Below are 24,900 nucleotides of genomic sequence, written 5' to 3' on the forward strand. Positions count from 1 at the left end.
TAATTATTCCTCTGAGAGAGTCCTGTTGCTTCTTCCTCAAAGATATATTCACTTCTCTGTACTTCTACTCCCTCCATCCTAGTTGTATTCGTCAGGGTTCTCTAGAGAAGTGGACCAATGGGGTGTGTGTGTGTGTGTGTGTGTGCGCGCGCACGTGCGTGTCTTCACCAGTCACGATCCCTGGTATGTGTATGTGTCTGTGTGTCTGTCTTCACCAGTCACAATCCCTGGTGTGTGTATCTGTGTGTGTGTGTGTGCACATGCAGGCTGGAGACCCCGGAAAGAACCAAGGCTGCAGTTCAAGTCTGAAGGCCATCTGCTGCTAATTCCCTCTTGCTTGCATTGGGTTAGTCTTTTTGTTCTATGCAAGCTTTCACCTGATGTGCTTTACTCAAAGTCTAGAGATTTAAATGTTAATCTCATCCAAAAACACCTTCACAGAAACATTGAGAATAACACCTGACCATATATCTAGGCACGATGGCCCAGTCAAGTTAACACATACAATTATCCATTACACTAGTCTAAGCCACTTCATCTCTGGTCTAAGCCAATGCAACAGGCCCTAACTGGTCTCTCTGCTTCCATCCTTTCCTTCCATATCAAAGCCAGAACACCTTCTTCATGCATAAATCTCTCCCCAAACACCCAACAGCTTCCTATTGCACCCAGATTAAAGCCAACATCCATGAACAAGACTTGACTGGACCCTCATCTCATCCCAGGCTCCAACTCCCCACTAACCAGCCCTCAAGCCTGCCTCAGAGTCGTAGAATATGCTGACAGTTACACTTCTGCCTCTCTCTGTTTGCAAAGCTAAATTCTATGTAAGCCTTCATAACTCATCAAAACTTAAATATGTGTCCCTGGCCCTCACACTATTCTCCACCGTTTGTTTCCTTGACAGTGCTGAGCACCGATGAATATTACGTATTTATTCATTTGATTTCTTATTTATTGCCTGCCTCTGCCCCTATAACCTGTGCAGGAACCATGTTTGTTTTAACTCATCCTGTGCAGAGCCCAGGGCCTGGCACACAGCAGATGCTCAATCAATATTAATTAAATAAACAAAAAATTATAACGGAAGAAAAATCTAAACACACAGAATAAAATACTTAAAATATCTGAAAAATGTTATATAAACCTTGAGATAGATAAGTACTTCTTATGCAAAACAAGAGACTTATAAATCTTAAGTGAGAAAATTCCAGATTTGATTACACCCAAGTCAAAAAACTCAAGTACGAGATGAGACACCACGAACAAAGTTGAAAGATAAAGAAAATATGTACAACACATATAACAGATTCTACAAATTAAAAAAAAAAGAAGTCAAATAATGCAATTCAAAAATAGGCAAGGAATTCAAATATCAGGTAGTTAATACATGTCAGGAAATTAACAGATTCCAATCTTAACACATCACATTGGCAAAAATTAAGACGAATGTGCCTAAAGTAAAAATATTTTTTAAAGACTATGATTTTAAAATGATCCTCCTGGCCATTTTTCAAACGGACAGTATATTATAATCACAGTGCAGAGGGCAAGACATCTTTAGCAAGAGAAAACAATGTACAAAAGCAAGAGGTTGCAGATTTTTTTCTTTCAGCCACATCTGTGATGGATCCACACAGAGTATGTCTGAAGCAGAGGATTACACATTTTCCAAAGCGAAGATTACCAACCCAGAAATAGTGATGTAATTACTGTCTCATCACCAGATATCAAAATATCAGAGACTAAAAGTTTTCTGGGGCTCAAATTGCTTAGTAAACATAGACTCAGAAGGGCCTTCTCCAGAAATAAATGCCAGACACACTAGTTTCAGGGTTCACAATTTCACTGAAAAACCCCTCAAAACAAAAACAAAATGAAAACATGCTTTGGAAGGAAACTGACATCATTATTTTAAGCGGGGGAGTTACTCCTAAGGAAACTCTTCTCTCTAGCCTTTAAATTCATTTGGTATTAATTCCATTTATACAATGTAACCTCCACAATCCTAAAAATTGTACTTAAAATCACAGTCATAACATTTTAACAATTTCTGTACTTATTGTACTCATCTGTTGAGTAAACACTTAACTGTACAGAGTCCCTCCTTCACCCCATCCTGAGTAATGATAAACTCACATTTTGCAGTTAAATAAAAGCCACATCCTGCCAGCTGGGAATACACTTGCAGAGGCCACGCTCTCCTGTCCGGAGCACCATCGCATGCTGCCTGACACCACACCTGCCAACCACGGCTTGCGCACATGTGCAGCCTCTGAGAATGGGGCCCAAACTGCCAGCTGGGCAGATTAGGCTTTTTGACATCTGATTCACATTTAAACAACCAGAAGATATCTGTAGAACCGCTCCAAAACCCAAGAAACGGTTTAATATGGACTAACACAGCCAAGGTGGGAAAGTTTCTCCAGATGAGGGGTTTGCGGTATTTGAACACAGAGGATGGCAGCATTTAGAGAAAAGGTATCCCCACCTGTTTCATTAGTGCCACTATTCGTAAGTGAAAAGATCTCCACTGCTTCTAAAGCCTTTAGCTAAATTGCTGAAAGGCCTTCCACACAGCAATTCTGTTTTACGGCCATTAAAAGGCCCAACTAACTTCAGAACTGCCTCGGTCAACAGATGCCGTGGAAAGCTGCTTCAGCCTCAAACCAGCTGTGAGGGGAGCGGGTAGGACCACCCAGGACTGCTCGAGGGAAGGGGAAGCTCCGCTCTCTCCTGGCAGTTCCGGTGTTTGTCTCTCCATGCCCACGTCCCTGCTAGAAAATGAGAGAATGGCAAAACAGCGAGAAGCAGACATAAAGACACAACATGACAAGTAAACAGGGTGGAGACTGAGCCACGAGAGACTTCCAGAAGCATGCTTTTGAAGGGGGGTGGGGATTCCCTTTTAGAAGGATGGTTACAAGGAATACCAAAGAGAGATTCTCTTCATTCTCTAGACTTATTTATCTCAGGCTTGCATGCATCCTTCCACCTGCACAGATGCCTGAAAACATTTCACTGACAGCTGTAGAAACAAAACATGTGTCAAGGAAAAGCATTAAATTAATGAGCATCTAGTTTACAGTTTTAGACTGAATTCTCATCAATGGGAAGTGAATTATCCCACATTCATTAGGGTCATCATTGCACGCAGTGAATAATAGGTTATTTTAATTTTGCACAGCTGGCTCTCGAATCCAAGGCACCAATACGCGGTCCTTATAATCACTTACATAAAAGACGAGATCCTAAATGTACTAATCTTTTACAATTCCCCATTGACTGAATTTTGAGGCAGAGGAATGGGCACTGGTGGAAAGGAGGCCTGAAGGGTATGGGGGGGGGGGCATCTGTGAAAGACTTCATGTGCCATTCTCTGGACATGGGGCTGCCTTATCCAGTTACCATGGAGAATTATTCAAGCTTTTCAATGGGGTGAAATGATGCCCCTGAGCAGACATGCTTCATGTGAAGGAGAAAGGGTTCCACGTTACCTTCGAAGTTATTTAGCACTCGAGTGTCACATCTAACAGGCATGGATACACTAAGGCCTGCAGTGAAGGGAACACTATCAGGGGCTCATCCATCAGTCCATTCACAAATGTCCACTGCAAAGGTCCATGCTAGGGATCACGACTGGTGAAGAAGCAGATTCCGCAGGATCTGGGCACTTACTGGGGCAGTGGGGCCTGGTACTAAGGAAAGAAAACCTTAAGCATGATACAGGTTTCTCACTTAGATTGGACAGGATAGGTAGTGAAGAGACCACAGCCAAAGACAGGCAAGACAGTGGAGACTGAGAGGGCAACAGCAGTGCAGGGCTGGATGTTGAGGACAGGAACAGGGGCACCTGAGCCTGCAGTGAGAGAGGCAGAAACATGTGGGGAAACGTGCTGGCCAAGTGGGAAGTAAACTGTGTATTCATAGTCAGGGCCCCAGCTTCCAGGTAATAAAAGCATCTTACACTCAGCTGCGTTTTTATCAGTGCTTCCTACGACGTACAAGTCCACAAAGTTCAGAAACAATTACTTGATTTAAAAAAAAGAACAAAGTTGTAAACGACTCGTATCAACTTCTTAAGCCAAATTAAGACTCCCCCAACAAGGAAAAAATTAACAAGAGCTCAAGGCTCAAGCTAGCTAAGCAATCCTAGAAAAGTCCTGTAACTCTAGGTCTCAGTTTTCACATTGGGAAAAATGAACAGGAGGAATCAGAATCTTCCTAACATTCTAGGAAAATGGCATCCTAACTAGGGCAAATTATATACTCCTTTACTTCGGCAAAAAACGAGGCTGACTTCCCTTTAAAAAAATCTCACATTAACTTAAAACACTTTTTCTACGTTAAAAATTCCAATTCCTTATCAAAAGCGTGTTTTAAAAATCAGAAACTTGATAAAATTTTAAAATACTGGTCATTAACATATTTGAGATTAACTCATATGGATTTTTTAAACCTATAAACTGGTCAATGTAATTCAGTTGCAAGTATCACTAGTGGAGATATTTGGCTGATTTAAATTATTTCAAGTCTATTTTGGTATGTATGACTACATATTTGCTTGCAGTTTCTTCTCTTTTTCCTTTCCCATTGTCAGGTTTTAGGAAACAATATTTCCCTTCTGTTCAATCTCTGCTATTCCTTCTGCACGCCCTTCCCTCCCCCAACCCCTGCCTTTTTTTTTTTTTTTTTAATTCTATGAAATTAGCAATCATGGTCACAATCAGGGTTTCAGCAAAATAAATTCATTCTTGTCAAATCAGATAATGGGTTAAATTCAAGGAGGGGGTAGCTTCAACTGATTGAGGTAATGGAGAAAATCAGCATTTCTTTCAGCCCATACTCCCATCTGGGGACATCCCACTACCCTCTGTCTTGGGCTAGGGATAGAAGGTCTCGAAATGTGCCTCCAACTCTGGGAAGACAGAGGCTCAGAAGACTGAGACAAGCCTTTCTTAATCCAGGACAAAGACAGATTAACCCCATATCGAAAGTCAATTTGTAAGTCATCCCCCTCTATCTCCACAAAGCCTGATTTAAAGCAATGGTTTCTGCTAAGCAGCACAGAATTACTGAAGGAAAAAGAACTTGTCAGAAAAGTCAGATATGCATTCACTGTGCCACACTGCCTGCCAGAGGATACAGCAATGCAGCTTTTTAAAATGAAGAATAATTTGCTAAGAAATTTTCTCACTTATTATTTCCCCTTAGGTCTCCATTCTGTGACACAGTGAAAAATAAGAAGAAAAGATGTACTATAATACCCAATGTTCTTACAAATAAAAACAGTAATGTTGGTTAACATTTGTCGAGCATTTACAACACACCAGGTGCCATTCTTAAAGATTTAATGTATTAACTCATTCATTCTAACCTATGAGTTGAGTAATACTATAGTCCCCAACGTGAGAGATGAGAAAACTGAGGGTCAGAGTGATTGTCACTTGGCCAAAGAAGAGTTAGAATTTCAATCTAGGGAAGTTGACTTCAGAGCCTGTACTGTTAACCGGATCCCATACTAACTAGAGCTTAAGAGTCTAAATCAGTAGCCCTCCAGGGTACATCCAGTAACGCCTGAAGACATCTTTTGGTAATCATATGAGGGCACAGCAGATGCTACTGGTGTAGAGTGGGTAGAGGCCATAGATGCTGCTAAACATCCTAAAAGGCACAGCACAGGTCCCACAACATAGATTATCCAGCCCAAATTGCCAATGGTGCTGAGGTTGAGAAACTCTCAACCTTTAATTAGAAATAATATTCCTAAACCTTTTCATGTTTCCCTCCTTTACCCCAGTTTAACATGACTCAGTTTAGAAAATGATGAACAGGGAATGTACACTAGAAAGGTATCACTGTAACAAAAGCCAAAATGCAAGAAATTTCAGTAAATTGGTGCTAAAAACTTTATTCCATTTTTCAAAAACAACAGTACCTTCTCATTAATCAAAAATAAGCCAAGTTCGATGGCTCACGATTGTAATCCCAGCACTTTGGGAGACCGAAGCAGGTGGATCACTTGAGGTCAGGAGTTCGAGACCAACCTGGCCAACATGGCAAAATCCGGTCTCAACTGAAAATACAAAAAGTAGCTGGGTGTGGTGGCATGTGACTGTAATTCCAGCTACTTAGGAGGCTGAGGGAAGAGAATCGCTTGACCCTGGGAGACAGAGTTGCAGTAAGCCGAGATCATACCACTGCCTTTCAGCCTGTGCACTTAAAAAGAGGAATGAGTCTAAAGTCTTCTCAATTTACTAATTATGTTTATGTTGGTGGTTCGGTACATAATGTAGACATACAGAGGGACTTTCAAAATATCGTATGATTCCATCATGTCTTTACAACTTCCCTGCAAGGTAACTAAAAGGTCATTCACTAAATCCCCTGCTCTGGCCAGGAGGTGTATGTTCTGTTCATTCTGTCTAATCTTCACCAACAACTCTGAGAAGCTATTTCACTCAGAGCGCTTGTCCTGGTCACATGGCTCGCAAAGAGAAGAGCCAAAATTCCAATGAGATTCTTTCTATCTCCCACATCAGGCTGCCTCCGTATCTCACAAATGGAAAAACTGAGGGAAATTTGTGTGCAGGCCCCCAGCTTTAACAAACATGTATGTTCCCTGCAAAAGAAAAGCAATACACCATAAAATCCAAAGTTTACCATAAAATTAGTGTTCATCCTCCAAATATTCAAGGCTGTAAAATCATTATTGTTTTAGCAGACTAACCAATTTTCTAAGTGAGGATACATTTTCACTTATGCAACAAATAACTAGAGTTCAAATTGCTGCAAATTATAAATGTGACCACTGGTAGCTTTTATTGACTTCCATATTTTTTGACTTTACATCCTAAAGTAAGATAGCTGACTTTTTAAAGTACCTTTAATAATTTACAAAAACTTAACAGGTCTTAGTGTTATCAAAATGTTAAAGCATACTGGCTAACAGAATGAATATTCACACAATGGAATATTACATAGCAATGAACAATTATGATATCCAGCAAAGGTTACTTCATTTACAAATATAATAATATATGAAAGTAGTCAGCAACAAAAAATTTATACAATAGATCCCATTGTATAAAGCACCAAAACTAATCTGTGGTGTTTGGTCAGGATAGGGATTATCTGTTACTGCTTAGGGGTGGGGGAGTAACCGAGAGCAAGGTGGTCTTTGAGGGTATTGATAATGTCCTGTTACTTGATTTGGGTACTGTAGAAGTAGGTATGTTCACTTTAAGAAAATTCATCAAACTCTACACGTATGATTTGTGTAAAGAAAATCTTCTTAAAAATGCTGGGTAAGATCTATTTATCAGAATTCTCATTCTCCTGCATTTTAAGGGAACCGAATTTAACATTCATTCTACCTAACCTTTAATACTTATCAATACTATTTTAGAAATTTTTAGAAATGACATTCTTAGATTTGTGACACTAGAATAAATAAAATAATTTAATGTTGGAAAAAATTGCTGATGAACTGGTATGTCATGTTCACGATTTCAATCAAGTACCACAGAATGACTTGAAGAGATTTTTAAAAATCTAACTATTCATATGAAACTTCAATTTAGAGGTCCAACTCTAATTTGAAAAAAGTGCACAACTCCTTTTTTCAAAATGCAGGAAATGAAACTAATGTTAGCAGACTCGAGAATGCAAAACTGATTTAGGTCAGATGCATTTTCACGTAAGAATGCCTTATCAAAATGTTGTAATTGGTAAGTACATTCTCCTGTGAGGAAAGGCACTGGCTTTCAAAGTGAGTATATTCAACTAATTTAGAAACTGTTCATTGTTAAACCTTCATTGCTGTGATTTAAAAACAACAACAAAAAAGGACACATTTAAATTGTAAAGTTTATAGAGGAAATCTATATTCAAATTATGATGATGCAGTTTTAATTTTTAATCTATCAATGCATTTTAGCTAAGTTTTTATATAATTAAACTACGAATAAGTAAGTACAAATGTTAGGTTTCATCATATCCTACACCTATGTATAACTTCTTATAACAGGTCATTAATACTTCCCAGAGAAACCAGCACTAATATTAGTTAACATTAATCAACTGCTACCATGTAGTAGGCATACAATGTGATCCAGGTGTTTCCCACCCTGAGTCACTAGCTGGAGGCAGACTGTATTACCGGATTTAAGGATTACATATTCCCAACCTGTGAACTCAGGCAGACAGCCATGAAACTTGCTTTAGCCACTGCAACGAAAGCACGTCACTTCCAGGCGGAAGCTTGAAGAGCTATGTTCTCTCTCTTACCTCGTCCTACATCATCTCTGAAGTATACATCAAGATGGAACCTCCATTAGCAAAGCTTCCTGAATTTTCACAAGGAACACAGCCCCCAAGTTAACCCATGATGGACAAAACCTGAGGAGTAAATATGCTTTGTTGCTGTCAACCCACTGAGATTTGAGAGTTGTTACTGTACAATAACCTGGCCTCAACTGACTGATAGAAATCCCTATTTTATTTTATTTTTGTCTTATTTTCTTTGAGACAGAGTTTCGGTCTGTTGCCCAGGCTGGAGTGCAGTGGCACGATCTCGACTCACTGCATCCTCCACCACCTGGGATCAAGCTGTCTTCTGTCTCAGCCTCCCCAGTAGCTGGGACGACAGGCACAGGCCACCATGCCTGGCTAATTTTTGTATTTTTAGTAGAGACAGGGTTCCACCATATTGGTTGGGCTGGTCTCGAACTCCTGACCTCAGGTGATCCACCTGCCTCAGCCTTCTAACGTGCTGAGATTATAGGCATGAGCCACCGTGCCTGGCCTAAATACCTATTTTATAAAGTGAAAGGTGAGCCATGAAAGGGTATTTTTTACCTAAGAGCCTACAGATTATTAAACAGGGGAACTAAACATTCAAAAAATCTACATTTGAAAGCCCACACTTTCACTCAGTTCTGCTTTTCATAATTTAAACAATATATAATCAACTATTACATCTTAAAACTCTCAAAAACAAATGCTATGCCTGAAATCAGAAGGAAAAAAGACCGGAGATACACACAAGTTTTTATGCAAAGCTGCTTATCATGATGTTTTTTATAATATAAAAATTTAGAAACAACAATAGAAGGGTTAAATTTTAATGTTAATACACTGAATACATTAACATAATGAAATACTATTCAGTGGCTAAAAACCAAGTTTTCAATGGTCATTTAATGATACAGGGAAATGTCATAACATAAGAGACGGAAAAAAGGATAGAAATCAATATTCATAGTATAATCCCAAGATTCCAGAACTAACCTGAACAAAATTTACCAAACACACCTGATACATAAACCGATCTATGCATGTGCCTGTGGGTTTGCAGAATACCAATCCATTAGTTATTGACCCATTAGAACCGGTGGCTGTCCCAAAGCAGGTCACACTATTTGGTTACTCATTCAACAAAGTGTGCTTGGCAATGGGAGTACAGAAATGAAAGACAGTATCTGCCTTCAAGGAGCCTGCCGTCCAGGAAGACATGAGAAGTCAGCCAACTTCAACGCAGCGTCAGAGCACTTGTGGGGATTTACAAGAGGCACTCCGGGAGTTCACAAAAACACTTCTCACTGAGACTGGGAGTGAGGGGAGATGTCCAAGGAGGAGATGCAGCTGGGCCAACTTTTCAGAATACTGATATTGAGGGCTAGTACACCAGGCTGAAGAACATCCTAGGCAATGACAACGCCCCCTGCAAAGGTCCAGAGGCAAGAGAAAACGTGGCCACTTGAGAAGCACAGAGGAGAAGGGCATGGCGGTCCTGCAAGGGCTCACCTGGCAGCAGAATGAGCACAGCAGGAACCAGAACGGAGCTGCCTATCTGAGAGCTCCCAAACCTAGGCTACCCTCCATCACCTTTAACTTCAGTAAAACAAAACCAAAGCTTCCTGAAGCCACTCATTCATGCTTCCCTGAAACATGGGTATGATCAATAAAGAGCTTATAAATAGGTATTTCAGTTAATCAGTCAGCAGTGGGAGGACTTCAAAGAGGCTAAAGTACTTTTTCAGAAAAGTTAAGGCCAATAATGCACTTTAATGTGAAAAGCAAAAGGTGTAACAAAACAGGCCGTAACCATTCCAAGTCAGCCAATAGTACCTCAATGACCCTCCCTTGCAGTCTGTGACTTCTTTTCAGCTATACATAAGTTATCCTGATACATTCTCTACTACAAGTGGTCATAACTACCCCTACAACCAAACTACTTAAAAGTCAAGCCTCCATCATTTTCGCTTTTGTAGAAAAGGCTCTTTCTACAGAGCACCTGATTTTAGACAGCTTATCCTAACACGGATACTTACATAAAGTACAAACTTGTACCTTGCAGGTCTGCAAAGCAACTTCCATTTTTACTGGCAACTACTATCATATTCACTTATTTTAGGGTTGCAGCATTCTAGTTTGCAAATGAATAAATTTCCCAATTCACACTACAGAAATGTGGAAAAATGAGAAGCAGAACCCAGCTTTGGTCTTATCCTTCAGAATATTTTCTACCTGCCATCTGCAGCAACAGACCAATATTCTTGGGTCCTGGGTAGCGCACCTGGCTTAGTCACTTAGGTCAACATACTAAGCTTCCCTGAACTTTTTGTCCTTCATTGTAAAATGAGCAGCCAGTTTGAATAAAGTTCCTTCCGACTTTAATGTTCCATGTTTGTTTTTTTCAGTTGCAGTAAGATTCTCTTCCTCCATGAAAAGATGGGTTGCAAGTGCCTGAATCAGGGTCATAATTCAAATAAGTTTGAGTAGACGCATAATTATAAATGCAGATACAACTATCCTTCCACACTGACATGTTAAAAGCTACTCTAATAAAATTATGCACTAAGGACAACACAAATTATTTTTCCAACTAATACATGCATCAGTCAAAATTATAATTACTGTATATCAGTAATGCAGATAATTATACAGATAATTAAGTTACTGAGTGCTAGAGTCAAGCTTTCCTGCTCTAATGCTCTCCATCCAAAAGAATTTTAAAAGAAACGAAAAACCTCATTCCCTGCCTCTCAATTCTTTCATCTCTTCCCCAGCCTTTCATTTCCCCCACCAGGAGATTAAGAGCTGCTCAGTAATGTGAGGTATTTTGTATTTAATTTTCCATAAAATAGTATGTATAAGTTTTCTCTTGCAGTTATAACAAATTATCACAAAACTTAGCAGTTAAAAACAACACTAATTTATTATCTTACACATCTGTTTGCCAGAAGTCCAGCAGGCTTGGCTGATTTCTCTGCCTGAGTCTCACAAGGCCAAAATCAAGGGGCTGACAGGGCAGCATCTCTTTATGGAGGTTCTAGGGAAGAATCTGTTTTCAGGGACATTCAGGGACCTGGCAGGATTGAGTTCCATGTGATTATAGGACTGAAGCCCTGGTTTCCTTGCTGGCCAGCAGCCAGAGCTGTTCTCAGCTTCTAGAAGCTACCTGCACTCCTTGGCTCATAGTATCCTCTCCATCTTCAGATCCAGAAGCAACAGGTGGAGTCCCTCTCATGCTCCAAATCTCTCTTGCTCCTTCTTCCCTCACACCTCATGAGTCTTCTCCATTCCCCTTTCACTATTAAAGACCCTTGTGATTACAATAGGCCCACCCAGATAATCCTGGATAATCTCCCTATTTTAAGTCTCATGACTTTAATTCCACCTGCAAAAGCCCTTTTGCCATGTAAGGTAATATATTCACAGGTTCCAGTGATTAATATATGAGCATCTTGGGAGAATGGGGACAGAAATTATTCTGCCAACCATATAATACATGCAGGAAAAAAAGAGACAAATGTCCCTTTCTGCTAGAAAACAATGAATAATTCTACCCAGACCACACAGCAAAGCAGCAATTTATGTTAAATATCAATACATACACACAAAATTAGTTGTTGGTGCCTGACAAGATGAAACTACATATGCTAGCAAAAAAGATTACAGAAAAACAAAAATGTTAGTGTCAAACTATATTAATTGCTGAAACTAACAAAAATGTGATATAATGAATCAACTCTTCTACTTTCTTGAAGTATTCACAGTGGACATTGCAAATCATATCTGAAATTTTAATTTTAAACATACTATATCTTAAAACCTACTTTAAACACTCTTACACAAATCTGTATAAAGAAATGATGATAAGTATGCTGCTTCAGATCTTAAATCAGTGAAAGTAACACTGCCTGGCTTAAATACAGTGGCAAAAAGCTCAACATTTTACTTAGGTGATTTGAAAGAAAATGTATTCAAATAAGACAGCCTAACGTTTGCTTTGTGAGTAACAGAAGTAAAAAAACTAAACCAAAAATAAGAAAGGAAAATAACAGCTCACAAATTGCTGTACTTACATTATTTGCAACGACAGAACTACCAAAAGAACTACAGAAAAACATAAAAGTATTGATTAGTCACATTTTACAGAAAAGTACTGATTAATCAAAGTTTATGGAAATGTAATAGAGGGTTCATAACAGCCAATTCTTGATCTAAAACTCATTCTATGTAAAACATAAAATAGGATAATCACCTAATCACAGATATATTTATTAAAGTTATTCATGTCAGGAGCAATATTATTTAACAATCAGCCTTTTAATAAAAAATTAGGCATATAAATAAAAAATTTTAAAATATTCCATTTATTCTCTAAATAATATGAATTACACATTTTATGAAACCGTATCCCAGGTGAAGTAAGTTACAACAGCAACCGTTCATCAAATCATGTGAATCATTTCCAAGTCATCTGTTAATTGTTACAAATTACTGGTATGATTTTTTTATTTGATGTGTCTGTCACAATTTAAGCAATGTATGAGCTGTGATTGATATAAGAAACCAAATTCTTTCAAAAATTTCCCCCATTTAATTAAGGAAAATGGGCAAACCAAGTCTTAATATGCACAGATTTTTCCACCACATAATACTGCTCATAGTAAATCTTCCATTATCTTCTACTGAACTAATATTAGTTAAATTCTATTTTTTTCAGCCCTAATAATACTGAGATTTTATATTCACTATTTCTATTACCATCCAAGCCTTATGAAAATCCCTTATCTATTGGATCGTTCTGCTTAATTTCTGGTTTAATTATACAAAATTTTGCTTGCCTTCAATCTATGGTGCTTTGAAAACAACAATTAGACAAGTTCTCAAAATCAATAAATTAAAAGGATGCAATTAAAATTTAATTGTATTCCTCAGATTTGTCACCAAATAAGTGTATTTCCTTTTAATTTGCCAGGCAATGTAATAGTTTTTCCCTTGGAATTAACATTTTGTTTCATTTCAAATTTGTTTGTTCCTCTAATACCTTCTTCTCCATCACAGTTTCCTGTATTTGGTTTATATGTTCTATCACTTAGTATTTGTCAAATAAATCTGTCCATTTCAATAATTAAAATTTTTCTTTTTTCTACAACCATGGAAAAAATTCACATTGCTTAGTATATGATGTAATAGAGCTAAACTGCTAAAAAAAATTGTCCAAATGCTATTTTAACAATGTCCAGTAACACAAATATTCCCATCTTTGGTTGCCCATTAAAAGTCCAAACAGCTACCTCAATTCCAAGGTCTCAAATACATTATTTAATTCTCTATTACTTGATATAAGATAAATATAAAATTTCCAAAAAAAAGTTAAGTGGTTTACTTGGCTTATCTTCCTACTGCAACATCCAGAGATAACCAAATATAAGTGAGACAGCATCAAATTAAAACATCTAAAAGTTTTTCTAGAATTTCAGCTGAGACAACTTTTTCTCCCTAACACTATACTTGCACCATCTGTAAAACATTCATAAGGTTTTCATGTAAATATTTCTCATTGAAACCATTTTTCTTGAGTATGACTAATAAAGTTTAATATATTTCAGATGTTCTTCCTTCCAGCTCCATGAAATCAATAAAAACCATCACACTATCTTTGAAGTCTTGAATATTGCATTTTAAGTAAATTATTAAAACAATTCTATGTGAAATTGTTGGAGCTCTGTCAATAATGACTGAAATTTTACTGTCCTGATTTATAAGTTCTCCAAAATGCATTTTTACATCTCAGTAGATATATGTTTTGCAACAATTAGGACCATAAACCTAAACGTCCATGCTACATTCACATAAAAACAATTCTTGAAGTCCTAATAAATACTTTATGTCAGAAAATTATTTTAAACTATACAGTATATTATATTGATACTTCATAAACTGGTTTTCCCTTGCCTTGTCAAAACTCTCAGATAAAATGTTTTTGGATGTTGTTATTTCAATTTTTGGAAACTGATTTATGTCTATTATTTTTTGTTGAAATAATCAAATTGTTTTTTATTCTAGACCTACAAATCATTTTGTTTCAGGTTTATATTCCTGCATAGTACTAAAGATATTCTTAGCTGTGTTTTATTACTGTTATTTCTTTTTTTCTTCTCTCAGAGATTCAGAATACTCATGTTTATGACATCTAAGAGAAGAAAATTTACCCAACTTCATTGCCTCTTTATTTAAAATAAAAATACTCAACAAATTAATTCTTGAACTTCTAAGTACGAAACACCACACACGACTAATCCAAGAGTTATAATGCAGTAACAGTGAAATAAACCAAAGAAAGACCTATTTAAAACTCAGTTATTTAAAAACAGGAGCGATGAGAAAGTCTGAGGCTGATGATAAGCCGATGACTCTCCCAAAGCACAGAGGCCCCAGCTCCATCATGAACGTGCAGGAGATCAACACCACTCACTGCCATGAGACAGAGGTTCGGCAGACAGACAGCGAGCGCTTCCAAAGTGGACCCCAGCACATCCTACAAAATCAGCTGGGGTGAATGAATTTATGTCGAAAATTATACCGTTATTTGTTTTGCCACTTCTCATGGTTACTGTTGTATTATTCATCAACTGATAAGAAAGTGTTTCAATATTTTATCAACCAGTAGAGCCACAGCAGTCCAAACAGGCTGAAGAGCAGCCTGGTTGTAACAATGACATTAAATGGCCCTCATGTTTCTCTAAACTATCAAAGACCACTAATATTTTCCATTCGGAAATAGGCCAGCTGGAATAAAGTGATTTTCAGTTACTTTTTAAAAGTAAAAATATCCAAAAAAGGACATTTCAATAAAGCATAATCTAAGAAGGGAAAACCATTTTGAAGAGTTTTCCATAGTAATGTTGCTAAATTTAAAACATGCAGCTAACAAAATATTTCCGATCAGGCACCAGTATCCACACCATCACCACCACCACCATCATACTATTTACTAGTTAAGTAAGAGCAAAATAGTTGTCCCCTATCATAAAAAAGTAAATGAACACATAAACTGACTTAAATTCTCAGTCATATCATGTCACTCCCTCTGCTTCACACCCTTCAATATTTCCCCTTACATAAAAATCCAACTTTTCCAGCCAGACCCACAAGACCCCTGATCTCTGCTCTTTTGGTCAACTCCTCTCTCCTCTCCAGCTCACAGTGCTCACACCACTTTTTTAGAGGTCCTTCCTTACACCTTGTCTAAACTCTGTGACCCCTTCCTCTTAGTGCTTTCCCCAGTGTGCAGTCGAATGTGTATCCTATGATTCTTTCTCGTTTGCCTACTCACTAGAAATTTAGCTCCATGTGGATGTCTTTGTTTGCAGCAGAATATCCAATACCTGGCATGATGCCTGGCCACGGAAGGTGCTGAATAAATATCTGTTGAATCAATGGATGGGTGAATAAATTGCTAAAAGCCCTATGCCTATGCAACAGAATGGCCAGAAGTAAAACAGGACTTTTGATTAAAAAAAAAACAAATCACACACACACACATATTACATAATCAGAGAAATACCTCTGAGTATTATTCTAAGTACAAACATATACATGAATAAACGTTACACAAATAGAGATTACACAACAGTAGCACACACTTGCCATCCTCATCTGACTTAGCCTGGATATAGACATGCATGGAAAACTAAGAGGTCCTGTTTCCCAGCTGCCACGACCACCAGCAAAGGGATATCCCTGTTCTGCCCCCAGAACGTGGGCAGAGGGAATGATTGTGGCAAAGGGAAGAAACAATACAGCCAAAAGCCAAAGAACTTAAATCCTAGTAATGGATAACCACACCTACCCTTCTAGGTCCCACGTTCCCAACTCCAATCAAAGATGAACTTTCATTACCAATAGTGCAGCATCAAAAATGTCAGGGTACACAAACCACTGTCATTTCAGGCCAGTGTCTGCCAGGTACCATGACATTTACTGGCATTCTTAGGGGGCATGGGGTGAGCAATAAAGACAAAAAGAAAAAAACAGTCCAGCAGGGTCAGTAAGGGCCCAGAGTCAGACACACAGGAAGACAGATACCCAAAGACCCCGGAGGAAGAGAATCTGGAGTGGAATTAAGACATACCTGGAGAGGCCAAGTGGGCCAATAACTGTGGCAAACAGAGATAGGCTAATGGGCTGGATGTCTTGATGATAACAGATAAGGAAGTATATCCAAAAATAGAATGAACTGGAGATAATTCTCATTTGCAAGTGACAACAGGCTGTAAGGGGCACCACATCAGTGGGAACAGTGGAAAAGAAACTGAAAGAGTTAACGTACTACGAACCATAGATGCTACAGGGTCAAGGAGAAAGAGACTCGGGGGTAGGCACTGAGTCACTGAAGTATGTTCCACAAACGTAAGATGGAAAAAATAATAAAAGAGTACATTCATTGAAAATCAGATTCAGTTAAAGCCAGGAAGTGGGAGGGGTATCTGAAGAAAAGGTTAAACAAGTAAAGGGCTGAGTTTACAACTGGCTGGCGCTCCAAGGTAGAAGGTGCCAACAGAGCAGACCTAGCAGCAGCAGTGGCCAGGCACAGCTGGCGGGGATGACAGTTTGAGAGGGAGCAGGAGTAAGGGGCGGAAGAAGTAGATGTGAGGCTCCAAGGTAGAAGGTGCCAACAGAGCAAACCTAGCAGCAGGAGTGGCCGGGCACAGCTGGCCAGGATGAGAGTGTGAGACTGTAAGAGTCTGAAAGGCAACATGGGGTGGCTGATCTACTCACATAAACATGTCTGGTCTTAGTTTGCCCATCTGCCTTGGTCATAGTTCAGTGACTCAGGGTAGACCTATCAGATTCTCTCTCTTGAAAATGTAAAACCTTTAAGAGAGATAGAAGCTGGCTGGACTAAAGTCACTATCTAACACTCTTGAAAAAATATCCACGTGCACTCCTGTTGACACTCCAGTTCTACTCTCTCTCAAAACCTGGTTACTCAACTTTTCCCTGATTCTGAGGGCTAGCCTATAATAATTTCTCTAACTTTTGTCTGTTTTATCTTAGCCAGAATAATTGCTATTGTTATAACCAAAGTATATTTTCTAATTCAACAGAGCTCCTGCTTGAAGCCAATTTACTCAGTTTCTAATGAGTAAACTGAGGCCCTGAGAATATATTTTTCCCAGATTATAAAATATACAGGGTCAAGACCAAAACCCAATCTGCCCTACCCTACTTTTAGTACTGTGGGTAATATTTTTAAACATAGACTTAGATGACAATTATCAAAAGATTAATAATCTAAATAACTTGAAGTAAAATCTAGATATAAAAGTAAAACATAAAAGTTAGCCTTTTGGGAGGAGATGGCAATGGCTGAAGAATAAAGAAGAGATACTTTTCTCTCAATAGTTACACATTTTCATATTCTATCACAACATGAAGCATGAGTAATCAAAGCAAGATTTCTATACATTTTTTTAAAATGTCAGCCATTGTATTAATCTGAACCCAAGATTTTTAAAAAGAGGAAGGAAAAGAAAGAAATGTCAACAAACAGACAAAATTATAAGGACCACATCTAAATACCAGAACATTTCTGGCACTTATCACATGCTTAAAAACATCTGTTTCAGTATCCTTCTTCACCACATATTTTTGGAGTACAAAATGTATCTCCTATTTCCTTGACCTCTTAAGATTCTGTTGCTATTTTACCTCTTCCTTTCCTGAGAATCTTCGTAAAGCTGGATTTCCTTTGTTTTCCTTATAAAATGTCCTTTCTGCCTACAAATGTTTATTTCTCTTTTTCTAGCTTTGGCTTATCTACTACATATTAATCTTTCTTGTTTCCTTGGTGTTTGATATTTTCTTATCTACTCACCCCCTCATTAATACAAGATCATTTCAATTGGCATCTTCTAACAAATTCTTTCAATGGCACTGCTTCAGAAATAGGAGCTTTTTAAAAACAAAAACATTAACAAAGGTGATCTATGTTTACATTGCATATAAATATCACACGTGCTTCCATGAAGCCATTCCTTTTTCTTCCAAAAGTAGGTTTTCAGGAAAAATGGAAATCAAGACTCTCATTTATATGCCAGGTGGCCCAAACTCATGATCAACAGGTACAGCCAACAGTCCCGTATGAAATGCTTCATGTAAATATATTTTATAGAAAATAAGACTATATATTAAAGAATTTAATTAAAGAAACACTGTAATAAATCTACTATGTAACATAAATCAACTGGAATAAAAACTCAGATTTTTTTCCTTGACTTATAGATCAGAAAACAAATAACCAGTTTTTCTTAAATTAGCATTTTATTCACTTCAAAATTATGAGAAAAATATGTATAGTTGGCCTCTTTTATCACTTGGTTGTGTACACTTTTCATCTTTCTACGAGCCACACAAATTCAATTCCACGTACATACAGATTATATAAAACCACCTACTACATTCAATTAACAGAAGGAAAATAAATCATGAGGTTTATACCCAGACTTAAAACAAAAACTCTTTAGGATAAAGAACATCATGTTTCAACTACATCTATTCCAAAATAATAAATGCTAGCTGCTTTGGTATCCTAAAGCAGTGCTTCTTAACAGGACAGATTTTACCTGCTCAGTCCTCCCCAGGAGACAAGCTGCAATGTCTTGAGACATTTATGGTGTTTAACAACTGTGGGGAGCAAGAATGGGTGGGGTGCTACTGGCATTTAGCAGGTCAAGGACAGGGAAGCTGCTGAACACCCTACAATGCACAACCCAGCCCCTCACAATAAAGCATTATCCAGCCTCAAATGGTCTGAGAGACTGTCCTACATGAAAACAAGACTAAAGGAAAGAGAGTGACAGACAAGAAGTATCTGTGAGTCACTGTTTGCCAGCACCCTCCCAACTTTTGGCAGACCCACCTACCTTAGATGCCTGGGGCGTGGATATCACATGGACTGTGCTAGGTTTGACACCATTTGCCTTGGGCCGCTTGTAGAGGGCAAATCTGCTTTTCCTCCGTCCTCTATCTCCATTGGGTAAAGCACCATTGTACCTAGAAACAGGGAGGAAAGAGTTCATCTATCTGCAGATTTTTCAAGTTTTAAACACAAAAGTTAGAGGTACTGAATAAGGGAAAAGACAGGAATGGTCATAAAATAATTGCCCACTAAACACTCCACAAAAGGAAAGGGTTGTAACACAGACTTCAGCTGTAATGAAATTCAAATCACTTCTAGGAACTTAATTTAAGAGTGATGTACAAGTAATTATAGGTTTCCTATTTTATAAAGTCAGACTCTTCAAATCTTTTTGGAAAGTGGCAGAGTATAAATAAGGAAATGAGTATTCTGCAGAGGCCATATTAGGTCTGGCTCAATTCAACTAGCACCATTCTAATAGACCCCAGAGATACACTTGAGAATATTTTTAAATGAACTAGTTAGAAAATAGTATACTAATTAAACCTCATCTCTCACTTTCAAACCACGTTAATGTTGTCTACAGGATCTTTATTTGTAAGACAACCAATTTAGTTACTTGCTTTCTTAAAAGTTCTGAATCCTCCACATTCACTCCCATTTCTGTTTGAACCCTACGCTGACAGATTAGCAAAAAAATAGCTTGCAGAAATTAAACATATTTTTGTTAGCAAAAATTAGCTTGCAAAAATATACACACGAGTTTTAGTCCACAAACTGTCAAATAACTTAGAAGTCATCTGGAAAACATATAATGTCCTTAAGCAGGTTTCCTGTATTTAGCTAATACTAGTGCTTAAAAGAAATGCAGGATCACAGTTAGCATTTCAATTTTTAGTTGTATTTTCTAACTCTGTATTAATCGGCCCCTGTATGTTCTTACTGACGGCCCATATTGCTACATTAACACAACTACTCTCTGCTTCCACCTTGGTGGAAGCTCTTTTCAAGAAAAAAACTAAAAGAAGGAACATTTAAAATTTACACAGATTTATATGACAGATCCAAGGCTCCCCCAGAACACCAAGGTTAGGAGACAGCAGGTCTGGTGGTTTGTTCCTGTCCCACAGATTCCTGGGCCTTCTCCACGTTCCAGCTACATCCAGAAAGGAGTGGCCAGATGGGGGAAGCAGGAACTTGTGAAGTCCACTGGGGAACAGAAGTTGGAAGAAAGGGGCTTTGTGTGTTTGTTTCACCAGTCAAGTCATCACTACAGTCTGACAATGGTTTTAAATTATCACTGTAAGTTATTCCCACTGTCTTTTTAATGTTTCCATTTCCAGCACAAAGGAATGTCAGCTATATAAAAATGTCTCATGAATAAAAAGATAATTTATTTCAAGTCTTATTCCTCTAGTTTTTCTCAGGCAAGATCAGAATCGTGTACAATATCTTCTTAAACGTATTTGTGATGACTACATAAAGTATCCATAAGTCAACAACCATTACAAATCTGCTTTGTTTTAATATATTTCCATGTCACTCAAATCAACATGAACATTCTATATTAAAGGAAGCATATGTGAACCAATTAAAGCCAGGACTATAAACAACTCAAAGAACATTTTCACTACTGTGGCCTACACACAATTAGTACAAGATCTGGCAAGACTTGCTACGCCCTTCACTTCTACCCAGCTCTGTGTGTAGAGCAGGTGCATTTGACAGCAATGATGTGATTCAGAATGACCCTGTATGGTAGATGCACCTGAATGTGTGTTCAGAGTTCCAAGCTACAGTATCCAAGAGTGGCCAACCCAGAGAGTCATTCCTTACCTATGAGGAACATCTGAGTGCCCACCCAGTCCCATGGAACGCAGGCTCTCCAGGATATCAAGGCCCTTTGCTTTGTTTAAGTGAAGGTTGGCAGGTGGCAGTTGTTAGGGGGAGCATGTTAAGTGAAAATGCTAGGTTAACTGCATGCTTTTTATATGCAGTTGTGGTTCTCCTGCTCAACCCACCGCCACTGGACTCTCTCCCCTGTATGTAAGCCACCAACAAAACCCCATGTCTCATCTGCAGGCTCTGAGTCTCTTCTTTCAGCCTCTTGAATCTGGTGCCATCCCCACTGGAGTTGATAGGGGTTTGGCACAACTCTGTGCTGCATCTCTCTTGCCTCAACTATAGACTCCAGGTCAATAGGCCTTAGCCTTGTAAGAGTGCAGCAGACGCTTGTTTGGCCATCTGATCACAACTATACTTCCTTCTCTGGAATCTATTCCTTAACTCCAAAAGTTGAACCCCAGCACCATGTCTGAATGAACTGGCCATGCCAACATCTTCCCCACCACTCTGGGGCTGACTGGCCAGAGGCTGACATCTGGCCCAACCTGGCCAACAACATTCTAACTTTGGAAAATACAAAATGGGGACAGAGAGATAGTCATCCATTCTCAGTTGTTGGCTAGAGCTGTAAAAAACGTAAACCCAGGAGCTGTGGGGATGTCACAAAGTGTTATATGGCTGAAAAAGCAGACAAAGTGAAGAAGGAAGCAGATGAACAGAGACAAGCAGCAAAAAGCAATGGAAAGAGGATCCTTAAGGGTTTCTACTGGCCCAGATGTACTCCAGCCCTTCTTGACAAAATTCCTTTAGCTTCAGCTAACTCAATTTGATTTCCACTAGTTACAACCCAAAAGCCACATCTAATGTAAAGGGAGGCAAAAAACCAGAAGTGTCAACCTTAACACATGCAGAAACATTTTAATTTAAATTGCCTAAGCATAGAGGCACAGATATTGCAGGTTAAGCAAATAATAAGCCAGCCTACTTACAGACTGCCTACTTACTTAATACATCTAGATGAAAAATCCTATTGGAAATAATCAAAGTAGCAGTGGAAAAACCAGTGTCACCATGAGACAAGTTTCTAATTAGGTTAAGCTACATGGTCCTTCATTCGATATTTATGCCAAGTACTAGAGCTACAATGATGAGTATCAGCTTCCCTGCCTTCACAGAGCTCTCTGCTCAGAAGGAGAGAAAGGCACAATAACAAATATGATAAATATACATGTAACAAGATGCACTTACAGCATAAGGCACATGAGAGGATGCATTAGAGAAGGCTTCATGGTGGAAGCACTGCTTGAACTGTCAAAATCTTGGCCAGGCACGTTGGCTCATGCCTGTAATCCCAGCACTTTGGGAGGCCAAGGCAGGTAGATAGCTTGAGCCCAGGAGTTCGAGACCAGCCTGGGGAACATGTTGAAACCCCACCTCTACAAAAAATATGAAAATTAGCCTGGCGTGGTGGTATGCACCTGTAGTCATGGCTACCTCGGGCGGCTGAGGTGGGAAGATCACTTGAGCCAGGAAAGTGGAGACCGCAATGAGTCAAGACTATGCCACTGCACTCCAGCCTGGGTGACAGAGCAAGACTGTCCAAAAAGAAAAGAGAGAAAAAGAAATCTAGGTAAGAAGTCTAAACGGAGAATGAAGGGGTGATATAATGTGCAAGGCAAGGAGGAATCCATAGGTCAGCACTGTGGAGAGTACGAAGTTCAAGTGGAGAGAGTAGTGGGAAAGGAGGGTAAAAGGTAGGCAGGAGCCTGATTGTAACATCCTGCTTCTATTAGTCCATTATCACACTGCTATAAAGAACTACCTGTGAAGAAAAGAGGTTTAACTGACTCACAGTTCCACAGGCTTAACAGGACGCTCGACTGGGAAGCCTCAGGAAACTTACAATCACGGCAGAAGCCAAAGGAGAAACAAGCAGCCTCTTCTCATGGCAGCCGGAGAAAGAAAGCTCGAGAAGGGGAAAGTGCCACACAGTTTTAAACCATCAGATCTTGTGAGAACTCATTCACTATCACGAGAACAGCAAGGGGGAAATCCAACCCCCACCCCATCATCCAATCATCTCCCACCAAGCCCCTCCTCTGACACACGGGAATTACAATTCAAGATGAGATTTGGGGGAGGACACAGAGCTAAACTCTATCACTGGTACTCTCTAAGAGTTATGGCTTTTTATCCTAAGGGGAATGGAAAGTCTGGTAAGATTTAAGCAAATGGCGAACATGACTGGAAATATAAAGTAATCACATAGGGTGGCACAGTGCAGGAGGAACTGGAAGAGATTAGAGGCAAGACCAGACCAGATTAGAGGCAAGATGATCAGATAGCAGCACCACCACAGCCATGGGAAGCTATGTGCAGTGGGTTGAATGGTGGCCTTAAAAAGATACATCCAAGGCTGGGCACAGTGGCTCATGCCTGTAATCCCGGCACTTTGGGAGGCCGAGGCAGGTGGATCACTTGAGGTCAGGAGTTCGAAACCAGCCTGGCCAACATGGTGAAACCCTGTCACTACTAAAAATACAAAAAATTAGCTGGGCATGATAGCACGTGCCTGTAATTCCAGCTATTCAACAGGTTGAGGCAGGAGAATCGCTTGAACCCAGGAGGCAGATGTTGCAGTGGGCTGAGATTGTACCATTGTGCTCCAGCCTGGGCGACAGAGCAAGACTCCGTCTCTAAAAGAAAAAAAAAAAGATACATTCACGTCACCTGTGAATATGGCTTTTTGGAAAAAGGGTGTTTGCAGATGTAATTAAGTCCAGAATCTCAAGATGAGATCATACTCGATTACTGATAGGTCCTAAGTCCCATGGCAAGTGATTTTGTAAGAGATACAAAGGGATAGAGAGGAGATGACCATGGGATGGAGGCAGAGACTGGGGCGATGCAACCACAAGCCAAGGAACATTTGGAGCCCCAGAAGCTGGAAGAGGCAAGGAAAGATTCTCCCCTTAAGAGCCTTCAGGGGCAGCAGGGCCCTGCTGACACTTTGATTTCAGACTTCTGGCCTCTAGAACTGTAAGAGAATAAACATCTGTTGTTGTTACCAAGTTTGTGCTAATCTGTTACGGCAGCCACAGGAAACTATAAAAGCCTGAACCAAAACAGAGATGGTGCAGATGAACTGGAGGATTAGAGAAAAATTTTAGAGTTGTTTTCAATACAAAGTGAACATCAGAATTACCTGGAAAAAACCTTACAAAAATATGAACACCTAAAACCCAAGAGATTCCGGTTCAATAAGCCTGAGATGAAGCTCCAGGTCTGCCTTTTTGCAAAGCTCCCAAGTGATACAGCCACACGTAAGAACCCTGGTTTTAAAGACAAAATTCACAGTAACTGGTAACCTGTTTGGATGCACAGGGTGAGGGATAATGGGAGCATCATACAGCCTTCTGGCCTGGCCAGAGTGACAGCATTGTTAGAAATAGGAACAGGAATTACAGGGACATCGGGGGAGGCATGGAGGAGGCAACTGAAGTTAGGTCTGGAGCTCCAGAGAAATAACCCTGGGGCCTTCACCATGCAGCGGCAGTCAAAGTCATGAGAATAAATGAGGCTACTCAAGAAAAAGGTGCAGAATAAGGAAGCAAGGAAGGCTGGGACAGAGCCTGGGAAATACAACTATTTAAGGAAACAGCCCCTTCTTTGTCACAGGCAGAAGGACCAGGACCAGGAGAAAGTTATATCACCAAAGAATTTCAACAGTGTTTAATCAGTTAAGAGATCAGTTAAGAGAAAGAAAATGCACAACCACAATTTGGAAAAGAATGAGTCATTGGTGATCTCACCCATCTTCAAAACAAAGCAAAAAC

At 39.2% G+C, this 24,900-nt stretch overlaps 1 protein-coding gene across 1 annotated transcript in view; it reads right to left on the bottom strand.

Annotated features, from left to right (window-relative positions):
- PELI2 (pellino E3 ubiquitin protein ligase family member 2) overlaps positions 1-24,900 on the bottom strand; it is a 195,530-nt gene that overhangs the window by 110,210 nt on the left and 60,420 nt on the right. Inside the window, exon 2 of the mRNA XM_017961188.3 lies at positions 19,224-19,353. Coding sequence (XP_017816677.1) covers positions 19,224-19,353 — 130 coding nt within the window. The remainder of the gene's footprint in view (positions 1-19,223; positions 19,354-24,900) is intronic.

This window comes from Papio anubis, chromosome 7 (assembly GCF_008728515.1).
Source record: "Papio anubis isolate 15944 chromosome 7, Panubis1.0, whole genome shotgun sequence".
Taxonomy (NCBI): domain Eukaryota; kingdom Metazoa; phylum Chordata; class Mammalia; order Primates; family Cercopithecidae; genus Papio; species Papio anubis.